The sequence below is a fragment of the Gadus morhua genome, chromosome 13 (genome assembly GCF_902167405.1).
Source record: "Gadus morhua chromosome 13, gadMor3.0, whole genome shotgun sequence".
In the NCBI taxonomy this organism is placed as follows: domain Eukaryota; kingdom Metazoa; phylum Chordata; class Actinopteri; order Gadiformes; family Gadidae; genus Gadus; species Gadus morhua.
Window position 1 is genome coordinate 27360842 of NC_044060.1, and position 16342 is coordinate 27377183.

At 46.5% G+C, this 16342-nt stretch overlaps 1 protein-coding gene and 1 long non-coding RNA gene across 2 annotated transcripts; one reads left to right on the forward strand and one right to left on the reverse strand.

Annotated features, from left to right (window-relative positions):
- Positions 1-267: 267 nt before the first annotated feature.
- LOC115557791 (uncharacterized) lies at positions 268-6053 on the forward strand. The gene is made up of 4 exons (XM_030375892.1): positions 268-2753; positions 3706-3770; positions 5550-5769; positions 5901-6053. The coding sequence occupies exons 1-4, from the start codon at positions 513-515 to the stop codon at positions 6051-6053; spliced, it is 2679 nt and encodes an 892-aa protein (XP_030231752.1). The 5' UTR covers positions 268-512.
- Positions 6054-7006: 953 nt separating this feature from the next.
- LOC115556675 (uncharacterized) lies at positions 7007-12497 on the reverse strand. The gene is made up of 2 exons (XR_003979114.1): positions 12064-12497; positions 7007-7137 (listed from the first exon to the last, which is right to left on the reverse strand). It is a non-coding gene; the product is annotated as an uncharacterized LOC115556675 (long non-coding RNA).
- Positions 12498-16342: the final 3845 nt, after the last annotated feature.

Genomic DNA, 16342 nt, shown 5'->3' on the forward strand with positions numbered 1-16342 from the left:
GCAGAGGAAAGGCTAGATCCCCTGTCACACAGATCTCCAAGTCACCTAGCAGTAGTTTTGCCACTATTGCCCAAAGTGAGACAAAATTAAACCTTCCTTGCCCGTTCTGTAGCTCAAGGCACACATTAGACCTGTGTAAAGACTTTGTAAAGATAGCACACAGAGACAAGCTCAGTTTTATAAAGGCCAAAGGCATATGTTTTGGTTGTCTCTCCACAGGCCACATTAGCAGAGACTGCAAAAGGCGTCTCAGCTGTAAGACATGTAAGCAAGCTCACCCAAGTGTCCTTCATATTGAGGCAAAAGATAGTACCACCAAAAGGACAGAAAGACCCGCTGATGTGATAGGTAGTGCATCAGCAGAGTTATGTGGCCATATAGGGGCCGGAGACCAAGAGAGTGTGCTGTCCATTGTCCCAGTTCAGGTTAAGGCAGCAAAGGGCAGCGAAGTGTTACAGGTGTACGCTCTCCTGGACCCTGGATCCTCCGCCACGTTCTGCTCCGAAGACCTTATGTTTCGACTCCATCTGAAAGGTAGAAAAACACACATCCTTCTACGCACAATGAATCAAGAAAAATCTGTTCCAACTAATGTCGTATCCGGAATTGAAGTTTCAGCACTGTACAGCAATAACTTTTTACCTCTTCCTGATCTCTTCACTCAGAAGGAAATGCCAGTTACCACAAACAACATTCCCAAGCAGAAAGACTTAGCTCAATGGGAGTATCTAAGTCAAGTCAAGCTTCCCAGCATTAGGTCAAAAGTGGAGCTGTTGATAGGCACAAATGCTCCAAAATGCATTGAACCATGGGAGGTTGTTAACAGTCAAGGTGGGGGCCCCTATGCAGTTAGAACCTTATTGGGGTGGGTTGTAAATGGGCCACTGAGAAGTGCCGATGGCAGTGCAGAGAGCGTGACTGTGAACAGGATATCAGTCGCAAATCTTGAGCAACTTCTGATCTCACAATACAATCAGGATTTCAGTGAGATAGCGTCTGAGGAGAAGACCGAAATGTCAGTTGAGGACAAAAGGTTTTTAGAGATAGCCAATGAGGCGGTCCTACAAGACGGACATTACCACCTCAAGTTGCCCTTTAGGAAAACTGAAGTCAGCATGCCCAACAATCGCCAGGTTGCAGAGCAGCGCCTCCAAGCTCTGAAAAGGAAAATGAAAAGGGATGAGGAATACAAGCAGTCATATGTAGCATTTCTCAATGACATATTTGAGAACAAGTATGCAGAGGAAGTCCCAGAGGAAAAACTCACACAGGCACCGGGAAAGGTATGGTACATACCACACCACGGGGTGTACCACCCCAAAAAGAGGAAGCTTCGAGTGGTGTTTGATTGTGCAGCTACGTACCAAGGCGTATCCCTCAACACAGAGCTGCTACAGGGTCCGGATCTGACCAATTCACTTGTCGGAGTCATTTGGAGATTCCGCAAAGAATCCATTGGCATTATGGCGGACATCAAGTCAATGTTTTATCAGGTTAGAGTAGAACAGTCAGGAAGGGACTACTTGCGCTTCCTGTGGTGGCCTCAAGGTGACACCAGTCAAGCCCCGAAAGAATACCGTATGCTTGTACACATATTCGGTGCTGTGTCCTCCCCCAGTTGTGCAAGTTTTGCATTGCGAAAAACTGCCGATGACCATGCAAGCTGTTTCCCCCCTCAAGTAGCTGAAACAATCCGGCACAACTTTTATGTGGATGATTGTGTGAAATCAATGGCCAAAGAGTCCGAAGCCATCCAGCTCGTAAAGGACCTCACTGCACTATGCAGCAAAGGGGGATTCCAGCTAACTCAATGGGTCAGCAATAGCAGAGCAGTTTTAGCATCTATCCCGAAAGAACATAGGGCCAAGGAAATCAAAACACTGGATCTTGACAAAGACAGCCTACCCACTGAAAGGGCCCTGGGACTGCAGTGGTGCGTGGACTCTGACAAATTCCAGTTTGACATCAATTTAAGCCAGAAGCCACATACCCGCAGAGGAATACTGTCTGTTGTGAGTTCCATTTTTGATCCCCTCGGCTTTCTTGCTCCTCTCATTCTCCCTGCCAAGCAGCTGCTACAGGAGCTCTGCCAGAAAGGCTTGGGATGGGACGAGCCATTGCCCCAAGCCATAGTGGACAGGTGGACAGGATGGACAAACAGTTTAGACAAAATAAAAAGCTTCAGTGTTGCACGTTGTCTGATACCCAAAGGCTATGGTACAACAAAACGTGCAGAACTACACCACTTTTCAGACGCCAGTGAGAGTGGCTATGGCTCAGTGAGCTACATCAGGCAGGCTAATGAGCAGGACACTGTACATGTCACTTTTCTCCAGGGAAAATCCAGAGTCCTTCCTTTGAAGAACATCACCGTTCCACGGCTGGAGCTGGCCGCTGCAGCATCGTTGGTAAAGGTGGACAAAATGCTAAGGGGAGAACTACATGTTGCCTTAAATCCCTCCACTTTTTGGACTGACAGCCAAACTGTACTGAAGTACATTAGAAGTGATACTGCAAGATTTAAGACGTATGTAGCGAACAGGGTATCGCTTATTCGGGACAACTCAAACCCGTCTCAATGGAGATACGTAAAAGGAAAGGACAACCCTGCCGACGATTCCTCAAGAGGATTGAGTGCAGGCAAATTCATGGAGCAGAGGAGGTGGATGCATGCCCCAGAGTTCCTATGGAAGCCTGAGGAAAGCTGGCCAGAGGTGGAGACATTGGGCTCAGTGTTACAGGATGATCCAGAGGTCAGGAGAAGCACTGCTGTGTTTACAGCAGTGGTGGACACTGAAACACCCACAGACCAGCTTATTTCATACTTCTCAAATTGGATGAAGTTGCTTAAGGCGGTGGCATGGTACCTCAAGCTGAAAAAATCCTTGATGTTGAGAGTCAAAGAAAAGGACTTTCCCTCATATCAAGTCACCACACGCTCCCACAGCCAAAAGGTGAGCCCAAAACTTAAGGTTTTCAGGACCAAACCCAGTGGACAGTTACTCACAGTGGAAGATCTCTCACAGGCAGAAAGATCAGTTATCTCTTATGTTCAGAGGCAAGCATTCCCAGCCGAAATTAGAACACTGCAAATGACCCCACCTCAAGTGAAAAGGAGCAGCAAGATCTGTAGGCTCGATCCTGTGCTAGATGAAGGCATCTTAAGAGTAGGTGGCCGGCTGCATAAATTTGCTATGCCTGTTGAAACGAAACACCCCTGCATCTTACCTAAAGACTCACACATTTCAATTCTTCTTTTAAGACACATTCATGAATGCTGCGGTCACAGTGGTAGGAACCACATGCTTTCAGAGCTCCGCAAGAAATATTGGATTAGTAAGGCAAACTCAGTAGCAAGAAAGGTGCTTTCCAGATGCGTTGTGTGTCGACGTGCAAGGAGCAAAGTTGGTGAGCAGAAGATGGCAGATTTGCCAGCAGAACGAATCCTACCTGACCTACCTCCCTTTACCAATGTCGGATTGCCTCCTAAAGACCACCATTAGGGGACGTAATGTATATATGTATACATATTTTTCTGTAATATGAGATATTGATTTTTGGCTCCTTTTTTGTAATTATTTTTAATTGATTCTATAGAGAACAATTAGGGGCCGGTGTGTAGGAGCCGCATTTGAGTTTTGTTTGTTTTCATAATTTACTTAATATTTCTCTCTTTTCGTAGCTACGTAATTGCTCCCTCTACAGGTGGAGAGTGTGCAGAGTGTGCCGCTCAGTAAATTGGAGAGCATAGCGCATGAGCGGCAGAAGGCGTGCCGAGCATACAGTCTTTTGACCTCGGCCTGGATCCGCGATAGAGCTTGGCCTGCGAGAACGCTGAACTCTAAAGCAATTTGCAAACTTTATTTTGTACTTTATATTTCCTTTACAATAAATATCGACAAGCATTCAGCAACAACTCTTCTCTTGGACTTTTTTGGATCTGGGTCGCGAGTCTGACCCTGTGCCCGCTTTCTCCAGGTGGTTTGAAACAATTAATAGGAAAGGTTATTGGAAAACCAAAAGGATTGTTTTTGCCACTACAATATCTTTAATGCATTAACCCTGTTTAAACGAACACAATATTTACCTTTATTGTTCGGCGTCACTTTGCACCCCCTGTTGGTGACCCAGATTAACGCCAGCGCCACGGCTTTCCATGCTCCATCTCCTGGATGTATGGTGGTATTGCAACGTTAAAGTACAATAACATCAAAACGTTTTTATAACGGTCTAATTTGACCTTATTACCGTCCCCACTTGTAATTACAATTTGATTCACCCTCCCGACTCCCCTTTGACCTTTCCCTCGGCTCCTTCTTCCATCCAGGCCCATATTTTTATTTATTTTTATCCTTTATCAGTGTCCCGTGCCCCCCATTCCATGCCTCCTTCTCACTTATCCCCTTTCCCCCACTTACCTGCTGCTCCCTCTTCTTTTATGTTTATATACATTTTTTCAAATGCATATATACATGTAAAAATCGATGTTTTTAATGTATGAACCCGCATCACGGTCGCATTAATGTACATTTTGCCTTTTATGTTTTTGTATATTTTTTTACCCTTGGATTGTATCACCTTGACCCCCACACTGCAATAATTCGATACAACGGTATTATTTTATTGTGTTTTTAATTATTTCTATTACGGCCGTCATCTCTGCTTCCTTAACACCACCCGGTTTAAGGCGACTTAGCAGGCCCTGCTGGCGGCTCCGGTTGGTGCAGACACCACGATCCTCCGGGCTCCACCTGCTGGTGACCTGGAGAAACACAGAAAAAGTGATATAATGTTGCATTCCTTCAGCATTACTTTTGAAATTCGACCCCCTGATTGGCCCAAATTCAAACTTTAAAGTTGTTTACCCTCCTGACCTCTCATTTGCTCTTCACCTGACCCCCCCATTGGCTTTTCATGTTTAAATTTGAAATTGTTTTGATGCCCTGGCCCCCTATTGGATGTCTCTGCCCCAGACCTCAAGTCCCCCCCTCCCTCCTACATGTCTGTATAAAAATATTTGTTTTCGTTGTCTCTCATTTGTGTTTGTAACCACGGCTTGTCTGGATTCTCCATTATACGGTCTGTTTCTATGCTATTTGTACCTGATGAAGTCATTGTATTGACGAAACGTAGTACTATGCCCACAGCAGCCTAATTTCCAAATAAATCGGTTATTGGCTGGATCGCACTTGTCTCATTACCTTACAGTTCAGTTTAGTTTATTTCAGTATAGCTTAGATACTTTCCGTTTAAATTCGAATTCGAACTATTCGAAAAGAAACATGCAACCGAACCACCTTCAACATGACGGTGAGTGGACCCTGGTCCAACGGGGACGTCGCAGGCGGACTCCTCGGGACCCCCACTACCCCCCACCGCTGATGGATTTCTCCACGTGGGCTGCACCTGATCCGCGTCCCGACCCACGACCCCGCGACCGGCCCCGACCTCCGGTCACCACCGGAGTGCGGCGCGCACTGGGTCTGCGCGTCCGCCTCCACCCAGGCAGGCGCCGCGTGCCCCGGCTGCTCAGCTCTCTGACGACCCAGACTCCTGGCGGCCCTGAAGGCCTCTCACCACCTCGCCAACGCCGAGGGCCCGGAGCCCCTTCCCGTCGTCGCCAGGCTAGCTGAGTCCCTGAGGGTCTCCATTCGCCCTGCTGTCCCCAACGCTGCGACCGCCCAGCTGATTGACGGTGACGCGCGCAACTGGCGGTACACCAGCATGCTGCTGCTCCGGGACCACTACAAGGCTGCGGTGGACGAGAAGGTGGGTGCTCTCCTCCTCCTTCCAGAACCCATCTGGCGCCCGAACTTCACCGTGGCCCTGGCCTGGGCTCAACGCCACTTCGGCCAACGCCTGCGCCCGGAGACGGTGAGCGCGCTGCGCTCTCGCCTCAGAGAGGTTCTGGACGGTCCCTCTGGTCCAGCTGTTCCCACAACGCGCCCCTGGAGCCGTGCTGCCACGCTTCACCCTACCTGCTGGACCACCGCCTCCTGCCCCCGGCCTCCGGTCCCCTGGACCCGGTCCGGAGTTCCTCGACGTGGGGGTAGGAGCTGCTGAACGGCGCTCCCCGGCCAGGCTGCCGTCGCCTACCAAAGGCCCCCTTACATGACCTCCACCCCAGCCCCCCACAAAGGATCCCCCTTTCTTATTTTTCTTACCATGTGTTTGTGTTTATTCTGCCCCCCTGCCCCAGCCCCCCTTCGTCCCCCTATTTTTTATTTTTCATACATTCCTATTTACAAACAATATTACTTTTAATATGGTTTCCAAATGCACCCTGTGTAATTATTCTATTGATGTCCTGTGCCCCCCCCTTCCCTGCCATTCTTATTTATTCAAGCGATCACGTTGCCACATCACTCCTTAAAAGTGCTTTAATGTACTCTTCAAACCTCGACAGTACATTGATTTGACCCACTGTTTTAATAGGAACGCATGGTTTTGGTCTATTTGGCGACACCTGCTGACCACGGGGAACGAAAACACTCTGCGGCCATTTTGGTCCGAACTCTTTTAAGTTTTTCGGCTCAATTTGTAGCTTTTTGTGTTTTGTTCTCGGCTGGTTCGTCTCGTGTTCTACTTTTACTATTTATCGTCACACATTTGGATTTTTGTGACCCCTAATACCGCTCTTATTTAATGTTTTGTTTACGTTTCTGCCCACGGAGGCCGCCATCTTGGATCTCCAACATTAATATGGTTTGGAGTCACTTAGCACCCCCTGTTGCTGACCCAAATTCATTATAACACCACGGTTCTCCATGCTCCATCTCCCTCCATCTCCCATCCCCTACTCACCTGCTGCTTCCTCTTCCCTATTGTATATATGTAATTTAAAATGTATATATAATGCAAATAAGGATGCTTCTAATGTTTGAACCGTATTTACGGTCACATTATTACACATTTTATTGTTCGGGGCACGTTCGATCTTTTATGTTTTTATTCTTTTCTGTTATTTGTTGTTTGTCCTCCACTGCAATAATTTAATGCAACGGGGTCATTTGATTATGTTTTTATTAAATTCTGTCGCGAGCTGTCAGTCCAACACCACCCGGTTTAGGGACAATCAGCGACCACTGCTGGCGGCTCCGGAAGGTGCAGGCACCATGGTCCTCCTCACTCCACCTGCTGGTGACAAAATTATGCTACATTGTTGCATTATTGCACAATTACATTTGAAAATTCAACCTCCCTATTGGCCCAATTCAAATCTCAAAGCTGTTTATCCTCCTGACCCCCCATTGGCTCTCCACCTGACCCCCCCATTGGCTCTCCACCCCAAATTTCAAAATTGTTGTGATGCACCGGCCCCCCATTGGATGCGTCTACCCCAGATGTCAACTTTCCCCTCCCTCTGTTGTGTGTCTATAAAAGTATTTGTTTTTGTGCTGTCACATTTGTGCTCTGTTACCTCAGCTTGCGTGGATCCTCTGTCATAGGGTCTGTTTCTATTGCTACTAAATTTGTACCTGATGAAGTCAATTATTTGACGAAACGTCGTACTAGCATACAGCAGCCTAATTTCCTAAAAATAAATACGGATATTGGCTGGATCGCACTTGTCTTATTACCTTACAGTTTAGCTTAGCTTCATTCCGTTATCGTTCGAGTTCCTGCACTGCTCGAAGAGAACCATGCATCCCAACGACCCCCTAACCAACGGTGAGTGGACCCTGGTCCAACGGGGACGTCGAACACGGATTATTATAGATTTAATTTGTACGACATTGGGACTGCACACACATACCTGTTAGGTAACCTTTGCGATTGGTGCTTCCTTTAAACCAATATCCAACATCCACAGCGAGATCCAGGTGGAGTTTTTCTGCATGGCCTCATCCATCTTCTCGACTTCAGCTTTGCCGCAGTTTGGCCCGCTGGTGGGGCACATATCCAGGAACCTGTGGACAACTTTGCTGAGATCACTGTCATATACCCGCACAGTGAGCGGGTTCATCTTCTCACGTCCTGTAACGATAGGTACATATATGATATATGCCAGATTAAAGGTACACATCAGACTGAAATTGTTTGTGTGTTTGTTCTGATTAATATAATACATTAATTAATATCTAAAATGGGTGCTGGAAAATGTGGAAAATGTAATGACCTGTATCATTTGATCCATCTGTGATCAACGTGAAAGGATTGGTCCTCAACTTCATGACCAGTTCCTTTCTAAAGTGAGGAGCCACTGCTTCATTTATTATGCAGGACATTTTTGTGCGGGCAGCCTTGAAGCTCTGTGCAGTAGGGGAATCTTTGAAGCATTCTTTCAGCAATGGGCTGAAGTGATCGGCTACTGCAAATGGCACATTGTGTTCCACCATCGACACTGCTAACTTTACCTCAGCTCTCCTTGTCTGCAACAGAAAGGATGTAATTAAAGAGCAAATCATGCAAAAACATTAATAAAATTGAATGAATGTCTTAGCAGCAGACTCAAGGTCCATAGGAAAACACTATTACATACAAAAATAAACAAATAAGAACAGTTCAAATGAACATCAGATTAGCTAGGCATTTGTTTCATTTACTATGTATTTATGCTCATATAACCTACAAGTGCAATTCAGCTACTAGCAGCGGGTATAACGCCTAGTACCTTGACTTCCTGAGATGTCATGCCACCAACAGTGGCTGGGCCATAATATGTTGCAATGCTGGCTGTTGACTGTGCTGCCTGTTCTTTTGAACGATGTATTTTGCTTTTGATATGCCTTGCGACATCAGCCTTGCCTTGATGGGCACAGCTGTTCTCATGTCGGCAAACAGAGCACCAAAAGTAGGCGGTGGTTGTGCCTACACTAATGAAGGGCCATTCTGCTGTCCACTCCCTTTTAAAAGTGCACCTGTAGATGGCTGCTCCACTTTTGGCCTTCTGCTTCTTCCCTGAATTTATTCTTATCTCCACATTTTTTTCTGCTGGCTCTTCTGTCTCTGTGTTTTCAATTTGTATACAATCAAAATCTTCGCCCTCACTGTCCTCAATCTCTTCTGATCTCGCTTTATCTTCCATTTCTTCTGTGCCCTCTGCACTCTCATTTTCCGGGGGTGCATAAGGGGGGGCTGTCACTGGCACTGCCCAGAATGACAGCAGATCTCTCTGTGGGCTCTTCCTCTTACCTAGCATCGTCTTACCTAGCATCTATCAAAAGATAGCTACATGTTAGTGTTTTATTGAATACTGTATTAAAGGCCCCAATGGGTCCATTTGGTTCTATTTGTACAGAGTTACAGTTATGTGCTATAAATGTCATATCTGAACAGACAGCGGAGACAAAATATTAGCAAGGGGGAGGGAGAGGCGTCTCACACCTACTTCGCTAACATTAAATTGACATCAGCCCTTGCTCCGTTTATGTCACATTATTTCTCTTAGGATTGTTTAATGTCTATATGAAGCCATTTAACATTACACAAGTGATTGTGATCATTTTGAAACCAAGACTGATTTTATTGGTGAGCTGATTTTGAGAAATCAAACTATGCTGCTACCTAGTTATGCTAGCTAACTAACACGAAGAGTTCAGTAATGTATTACCTTACGTTTTTATACATAATGCTGTTATGAAATATGAAAACAACCAGTAGACATCTCTGTGTATAATGTATATTTGAAAGAAGGCGATTGATGTAGGCCTACTTACCCTTCTTGAAAATGTTGCAGAATGCAGTCCAGAAGTCAAATTTGGCACTATATACAAAGACGCTCCACCAAGACGCTCCACCAAGACGCTCACACGCGCAGGTCGCGGGAGATTGTTTACAAACTGTCAAACGTATACATCGCAAAGTGGACAGCGCGCGACTACATAACCACTCGAAGCCGCGAGGACCAAAGCTTATTATCATGAGAAAAAAAAAATAGAGTAATGAATGGGGAAATAAGCGTGAGAAATGGCAAGTGTGGCGTGTGGTGTGAGAATGGGTCCAATTGCGTGACTGTCACACTCAAAGCGTGAGGCTTGGCAGCCCTGTAATTAGCTGTCGATTTTGGAGGCCTTTATCAATAATAACCAGCTACAGATTTGCTTCCCGATGGAGATTTTTGAAAAATTACATGTTATTTAGCATCTACACGTTAAGCTGAGTCCAATGAGATCAAGCTCGCCCTCTTGCTACACGAGATCATGTCCTAGACCTAGGTGTACCATGTAAAATACATGTTACCATTAGCTAGAGTGTCATGCTTGGTGTCATTGGACTCAGCTCAACGTGTAGATGCTAAATAACATGTCATTTGTCACAAATTTCTATCGGGAAGCAAATCAATAGCTGCTCATTATTGATTAAGGCCTCCAATTTCGACAGCTAATTACTACCATTAAACATGTTCGAATATGCTTATGTGTGGCACCGTTGCAATCGCCTGGAAGCGTAGATGTTGAAGGACACCTTGATCGCCCTCTTACGCCACCGGGAAGATATTTACATGCTTCTGATTGACCAATGAATTGATTCAGCTATTCCCCCAGAAGTCTGGGGTCAAAAGGTCAAAAGGAGCCGGCACCACGCCGCTTATGAGACAAAAGTTAACGTGTATTTCTCTCATAACTTTTTGTCATTATTAAAGAGAGGCCTGATTCTCAGATAGGCATGTTGGATGGCTAGGGTGTAGGTCTGGGAAGAACTTCAGGCCAAAATCTTGCAAGCGAGCCGCTGGGTGCAGGTGCAACGAGATGGAGCACTTGCTGAGTCATTTCCTGTAGGGCTGGAGCAACAGGTTGAAGCGTATGCGTACTTTGAAACCCCCTTTGATATATAAGAGACCTCAAGTAACAGCTTACTTAAATGTTGTCGACCCAGTCACCTATTTCATCACTTCCTTTAGGGCTTCGGCCTCCTAATTGATCATTGTAGTATAATTGAATGCCCTCTTTCATATTATATGATACTTCCACCACTGGGACGTGGCAACAACTCTCCAAATCCATATGGGGAGGGGGGGGGGATGCTTGTGGACAGTAGGGTTGTACACTAGACATAAATTGGAAGCAAACTCAGGAGAAGGAATGACCTCTCACAAATATTTATTTAATAAATTGTTTCAAATAACCCTGCCTCGTTAAATCAATGAGCCTTGTGTTTTGCTTTCAAAAATAGGTACTTAGTACCCCCAACTTACTCCAAAGTGCCCCTAAGTGAAGGGGCACCTCAGGCCAAAGTGCCCCCAGAAAAACTTTGGCCTAAAGTACATGAAGTACAAAGTACATGTTTGGTCATTAATGGTCTGAGAGGGCCCCCTATTGGAAAAATGACGTTGACGCAGTCCAAAGACCCCAAAGTAACCCCGGGTGACCGGTTCTGAATTCAGCAGCGGACACTTTCTTCAGCAAAGTGCCCTTCATTTTGGGGGCCCCAATTCAATTGGGGTAACTTTTCGCACAAAGTGTGCCAAAATCTCCAATTTAGTATACCGAAAATGACCTCTTCCCTCAGCGTTGGCGAGGTGGTGAGAGGCCTTCAGGGCAGCCAGGATCAGGCGATTCTTCAGACTGAAGTCCGGGTCCTCCGATCGCGGAGCAGCCGGGGCGCGCGGCGCCTCCCTGGGTGGAAGGGAGTAGCCACCTCCGCCGCGGTAGCCACCGGAGGCCTCGGGCGTCGTGGAGGTCGGGGCCGGTCGCGGGGTCGCGGGTCAGGACGCGGAGGTGGAGGTCTCACCTGTGGCCGTGTCCTCTGGGGTCCGGCGGGGGGGCCCGGAGCCCACGCAGGGTGGCGAGGAGCCCGGCGCGTCTCAGGCGCGCGGCGATGGGGAGGCCTCTGCGTCTCGCGGCGAGTAGGCCGGTCTGTAGGCCTCAGACCAGCCCTCGTGGTGGTGGTGACGGGCAGGCCCGTAGGGAGACCATTCCCTACCGGGCTTCGCGTGTTGCTCCCATCGCCTGGGAGACGGATGGCGTGGAGCCCAGAGGTGTTCATGTCTGTTGTCAAAATGACAGAAGCGGGCCTCCGGGGCAGGTGCAGCCCACGCGGAGGGGTTCATCAGCGGTGGGGGGTAGTGGGGGTCCCGAGGAGACCGTGTTCGACGTCCCCGTTGGACCAGGGTCCACTCACCGTTGGTTAGGGGGTCGTTGGGATGCATGGTTCTCTTCGAGCAGTGCAGGAACTCGAACGATAACGGAATGAAGCTAAGCTAAACTGTAAGGTAATAAGACAAGTGCGATCCAGCCAATATCCGTATTTATTTTTAGGAAATTAGGCTGCTGTATGCTAGTACGACGTTTCGTCAAATAACTGACTTCATCAGGTACAAATTTAGTAGCAATAGAAACAGACCCTATGACAGAGAATCCACGCAAGCCGAGGTAACAGAGCACAAATGTGACAGCACAAAAAGAAGGAGGATAAACAGCTTTGAGATTTGAATTGGGCCAATAGGGAGGTTGAATTTTCAAATGTAATTGTGCAATAATGCAACAATGTAGCATAATTTTGTCACCAGCAGGTGGAGTGAGGAGGACCATGGTGCCTGCACCTTCCGGAGCCGCCAGCAGTGGTCGCTGATTGTCCCTAAACCGGGTGGTGTTGGACTGAAAGCTCGCGACAGAATTTAATAAAAACATAATCAAATGACCCCGTTGCATTAAATTATTGCAGTGGAGGACAAAAAACAAATAACAGAAAAGAATAAAAACATAAAAGATCGAACGTGCCCCGAATAATAAAATGTGTAATAATGTGACCGTAAATACGGTTCAAACATTAGAAGCATCCTTATTTGAATTATATATACATTTTAAATTACATATATACAATAGGGAAGAGGAAGCAGCAGGTGAGTAGGGGATGGGAGATGAATGAGAGGGGACTGGGGGACACGGGATGGTGGGGAACGATAAAAAACGAATAAAATAAATTAAATTGAGGGCCTAGATAAAGGGGGAAGACGCAGGAAGGGTCAATGGGGAGCCAGGAGGGTAAATGAATAAATTGGTGAAAGTAGGGGGGGCGATCGTAAGGTCGAATTAAACCGCAATAAAAACATAGCGTGTAAACAATGTTATTTTTGTACGTTGTACTACCATCAAACATCCAGGAGATGGAGCATGGAGAACCGTGGTGTTATAATGAATTTGGGTCACCAACAGGGGGTGCTAAGTGACTCCAAACCATATTAATGTTGGAGATCCAAGATGGCGGCCTCCGTGGGCAGAAACGTAAACAAAACATTAAATAAGAGCGGTATTAGGGGTCACAAAAATCCAAATGTGTGACGATAAATAGTAAAAGTAGAACACAAGACGAACCAGCGGAGAACAAAACACAAAAAGCTACAAATTGAGCCGAAGAACTTAAAAGAGTTCGGACCAAAATGGCCGCAGAGTGTTTTCGTTCCCCGTGGTCAGCAGGTGTCGCCAAATAGACCAAAACCATGCGTTCCTATTAAAACAGTGGGTCAAATCAATGTACTGTCGAGGTTTGAAGAGTACATTAAAGCACTTTTAAGGAATGATGTGGTAACGTGATCGCTTGAATAAATAAGAATGGCAGGGAAGGGGGGGGCACAGGACATCAATAGAATAATTACACAGGGTGCATTTTGAAACCATATTAAAAGTAATATTGTTTGTAAATAGGAATGTATGAAAAATAAAAAATAGGGGGAGGAAGGGGGGCTGGGGCAGGGGGGCAGAATAAACACAAACACATGGTAAGAAAAATAAGAAAGGGGGATCCTTTGTGGGGGGCCGGGGGCTGGGGTGGAGGTCATGTAAGGGGGCCTTTGGGGGGTAGGGAAGGGAGAGGTTGGGGTTAGGGTCAGGGGTGGGAGAGGTTAGGTTTAGGGGCAGGGGGCGGGGTCAGGGTAAGGGCTAGGTAAGGGAGGGGGTTGGGGTTAGGGTCAGGGGTGGGAAGGGTTAGGTTTAGGACCGGGAGAGGGTCGGGGTTAGGGTTAGGGTCAGGTGAGGGAGAGGGTTAGGGTTAGGACAGTCAGCAATTAACGACGCCACGGTGGCGTCGCTGGCATGGGCCATCATCAGGCGGCTCCCCAGGGGTCCCCGACCCACCCCAACGTTCAAACCAAGGGGTTGCATGGTCCCCAGCCTGTCAATCCAAATCCTCTCCGACCTGCGCCGTTGGGCGGCAGACCAGAAGGGGTTGGCTTCTAGCACCGATGCGGAAAGGGCCAGCCAGGGCTGTAGTGGAGGGTAAACGCACGTAAACGCCGTCTACGCACCTCTGGAATTTAGGAAATAGCGTTTACGCACCTCTAAATAGCGTTTACGCACCTCAAAGTTCCCTGTGCCTTGTATTATGCCTTTGGAATAATCGGAAATAAATTTGGTATCATTTTAAAACACCTAAGACAAAGTTTCATATTGTTGAACAAATAAACGCTGTAATCTGAATCATTTTCATCTGCGCTGTAGGGCTATGCTATTATGGTCTGTGACCCTCCAATCAGTGCCTTAAGCGGCTAGGGCGGCGACACCAATCAGGATCCAGGAAAATATGTAAACAGGAAGTATGTAAACACATGGCCCTACGCGTTGTGGATTATCATGCCTGCCTACCTGTCATTAATTAGCCATGGATATCAGGCGATTTTTGTAGAGACCTTCGAGTGCTCCCACTCCAACAGATGCCCGAAATAGGCCTCAAGTACAAAGTAAGACTGAAGATGATCAATTCACATGAGTTGTTTTTGTGATTTATAAATCAATTTTACTTGACGAACTATTAAATGACTACGAGCATTCAGATTGGCCAATGCGTAGTCATGCTATCCGTGTACTGCCCATGTCAAAATGAGCGAAAGTCAGTCAGAGTTTTACTATCCATATCAACCTCGGAGATGCGAGGTTGGCGGTTGCAGCCGTGGACTCCGCGGCTGAACTGTGGATCGGGCGGATGACGCGACAAAAAAATATATTTTAATTAAATTCGGGCGGTTGGCGGTTAAACCAATAAAAATAAAAATATTTATAAATATTCTTATTTTATATATTATAAATATTTTTATTTTATTATTTATTTTCTTTAAAGTTATTTTCCCAGCAAACTGGCCTGTTCCCCTAGAGGAACCGTATGGGGAATCCAAGTTGAAACAACTTGCACAAAGGTTCAGACTTGATGACAGAAAAATTCTTGAAGGCTATAGGGATTTTAAGGATAACTCAAGCATCATTCCAGAAAACCTTGCACCACTCCTGAATATCGACCATCTCATTCCAGTTATTACTGCTGAGTGTGAGAGGGGGTTCAGCTTAATGAACATCATAGTGTGCTCCCTGAGATGCAGTCTGCACATGGTCACAGTGTTGTCCTTGATGTTTATTCAACTGAATGGCCCACCACTCACAAAGTTCAATCCAACACGTATGTGAAGTCCTGGCTGGTGAAGCACAGGGGAGCCATGAACCCCAGAACACGCCCCTGCAAGGCAGTACCTGACGTGGAGGACAAGGAGGCCCTCTGGGCACTACTGTGAAAAGCATGCATACTAATACACACACATACACACATGCCATAGATAGATAGTTCTTAATCTACACATACTTTTCTTTACTGTTGAAATTTGAATAACTTGAATAAACTACAAACACATTCATTGACTGTCATTGATTGACTTAATATGACTTTAATTGATAACATAATGGAATATAAAGCCAGGCTAGCCTTACAGAGTCGCAACACTTTGCGTTGCGTTGTGTCGAGGTCGGTCTGATCACAAAATTCATAGTTTACCCGCCTCTAATTTGACCACTACAGTCCTGGGGCCAGCCATCCGTGTTGTATAAAATGCACAACCAAGGGTAGGTGAGCGTCTCTTTTATGTTTGATATTATGTCGGTGCTGGTGGAAGCGGACACGTACTGTGTTTCCTGTTTCTCCTACGTATTGGAGTTCACAAGTGAGACAGCGGATCAGGTAGACACAGTTCTTCGTATTGAGGCCTGAGTGCCGTTCAGTGGGGAGAACATTCCCATTGTTTTGGTTCCGGGCCAACGGAATAAAATTATAAAAATACGAGAGTCTAGTGACTCTCCTAAGGGCGAGGGCGTCAAACAGAATTTTAACTGCTTCCCAGAAGTCTGCAGTTCTGGAGCATATGCGCTCAAAGCGCAGGAGTTGCGGTTTAAGGAGCCCCGCGAACGTGTGCCTAGGGTGGAAGCTGTGTAAGAGCGCGTGTGTGTCTGTGGGCTTAAAGAAAACGTTCACGTCTAACATGAGGGACGTCATGAACTGTGGGCCTTTGAACGTGGTGGTATCGAGAAAATCGACGGAGGAAAAATGTTTGCATGATTTGAGAGTAATGGACGGATCGTGCGTGTTTAGGATGTTTAGAAATTGATCGAATTCCGATTCAGAGTGTTGTCAAACGCCCCATATG

What these genes read in the sequence shown, in the direction of transcription:
- LOC115557791 (XM_030375892.1), top strand. Translation starts at nt 513, where the DNA reads ATGTTTCGACTCCATCTGAAAGGTAGAAAAACACACATCCTTCTACGC. An exon ending in TGTTACAGGATGATCCAGAG is followed by an intron (nt 2,754 to 3,705) that starts GTCAGGAGAAGC and finishes CTCCCTCTACAG; the next exon opens with GTGGAGAGTGTGCAGAGTGT. An exon ending in GCGCATGAGCGGCAGAAGGC is followed by an intron (nt 3,771 to 5,549) that starts GTGCCGAGCATA and finishes CTGACGACCCAG; the next exon opens with ACTCCTGGCGGCCCTGAAGG.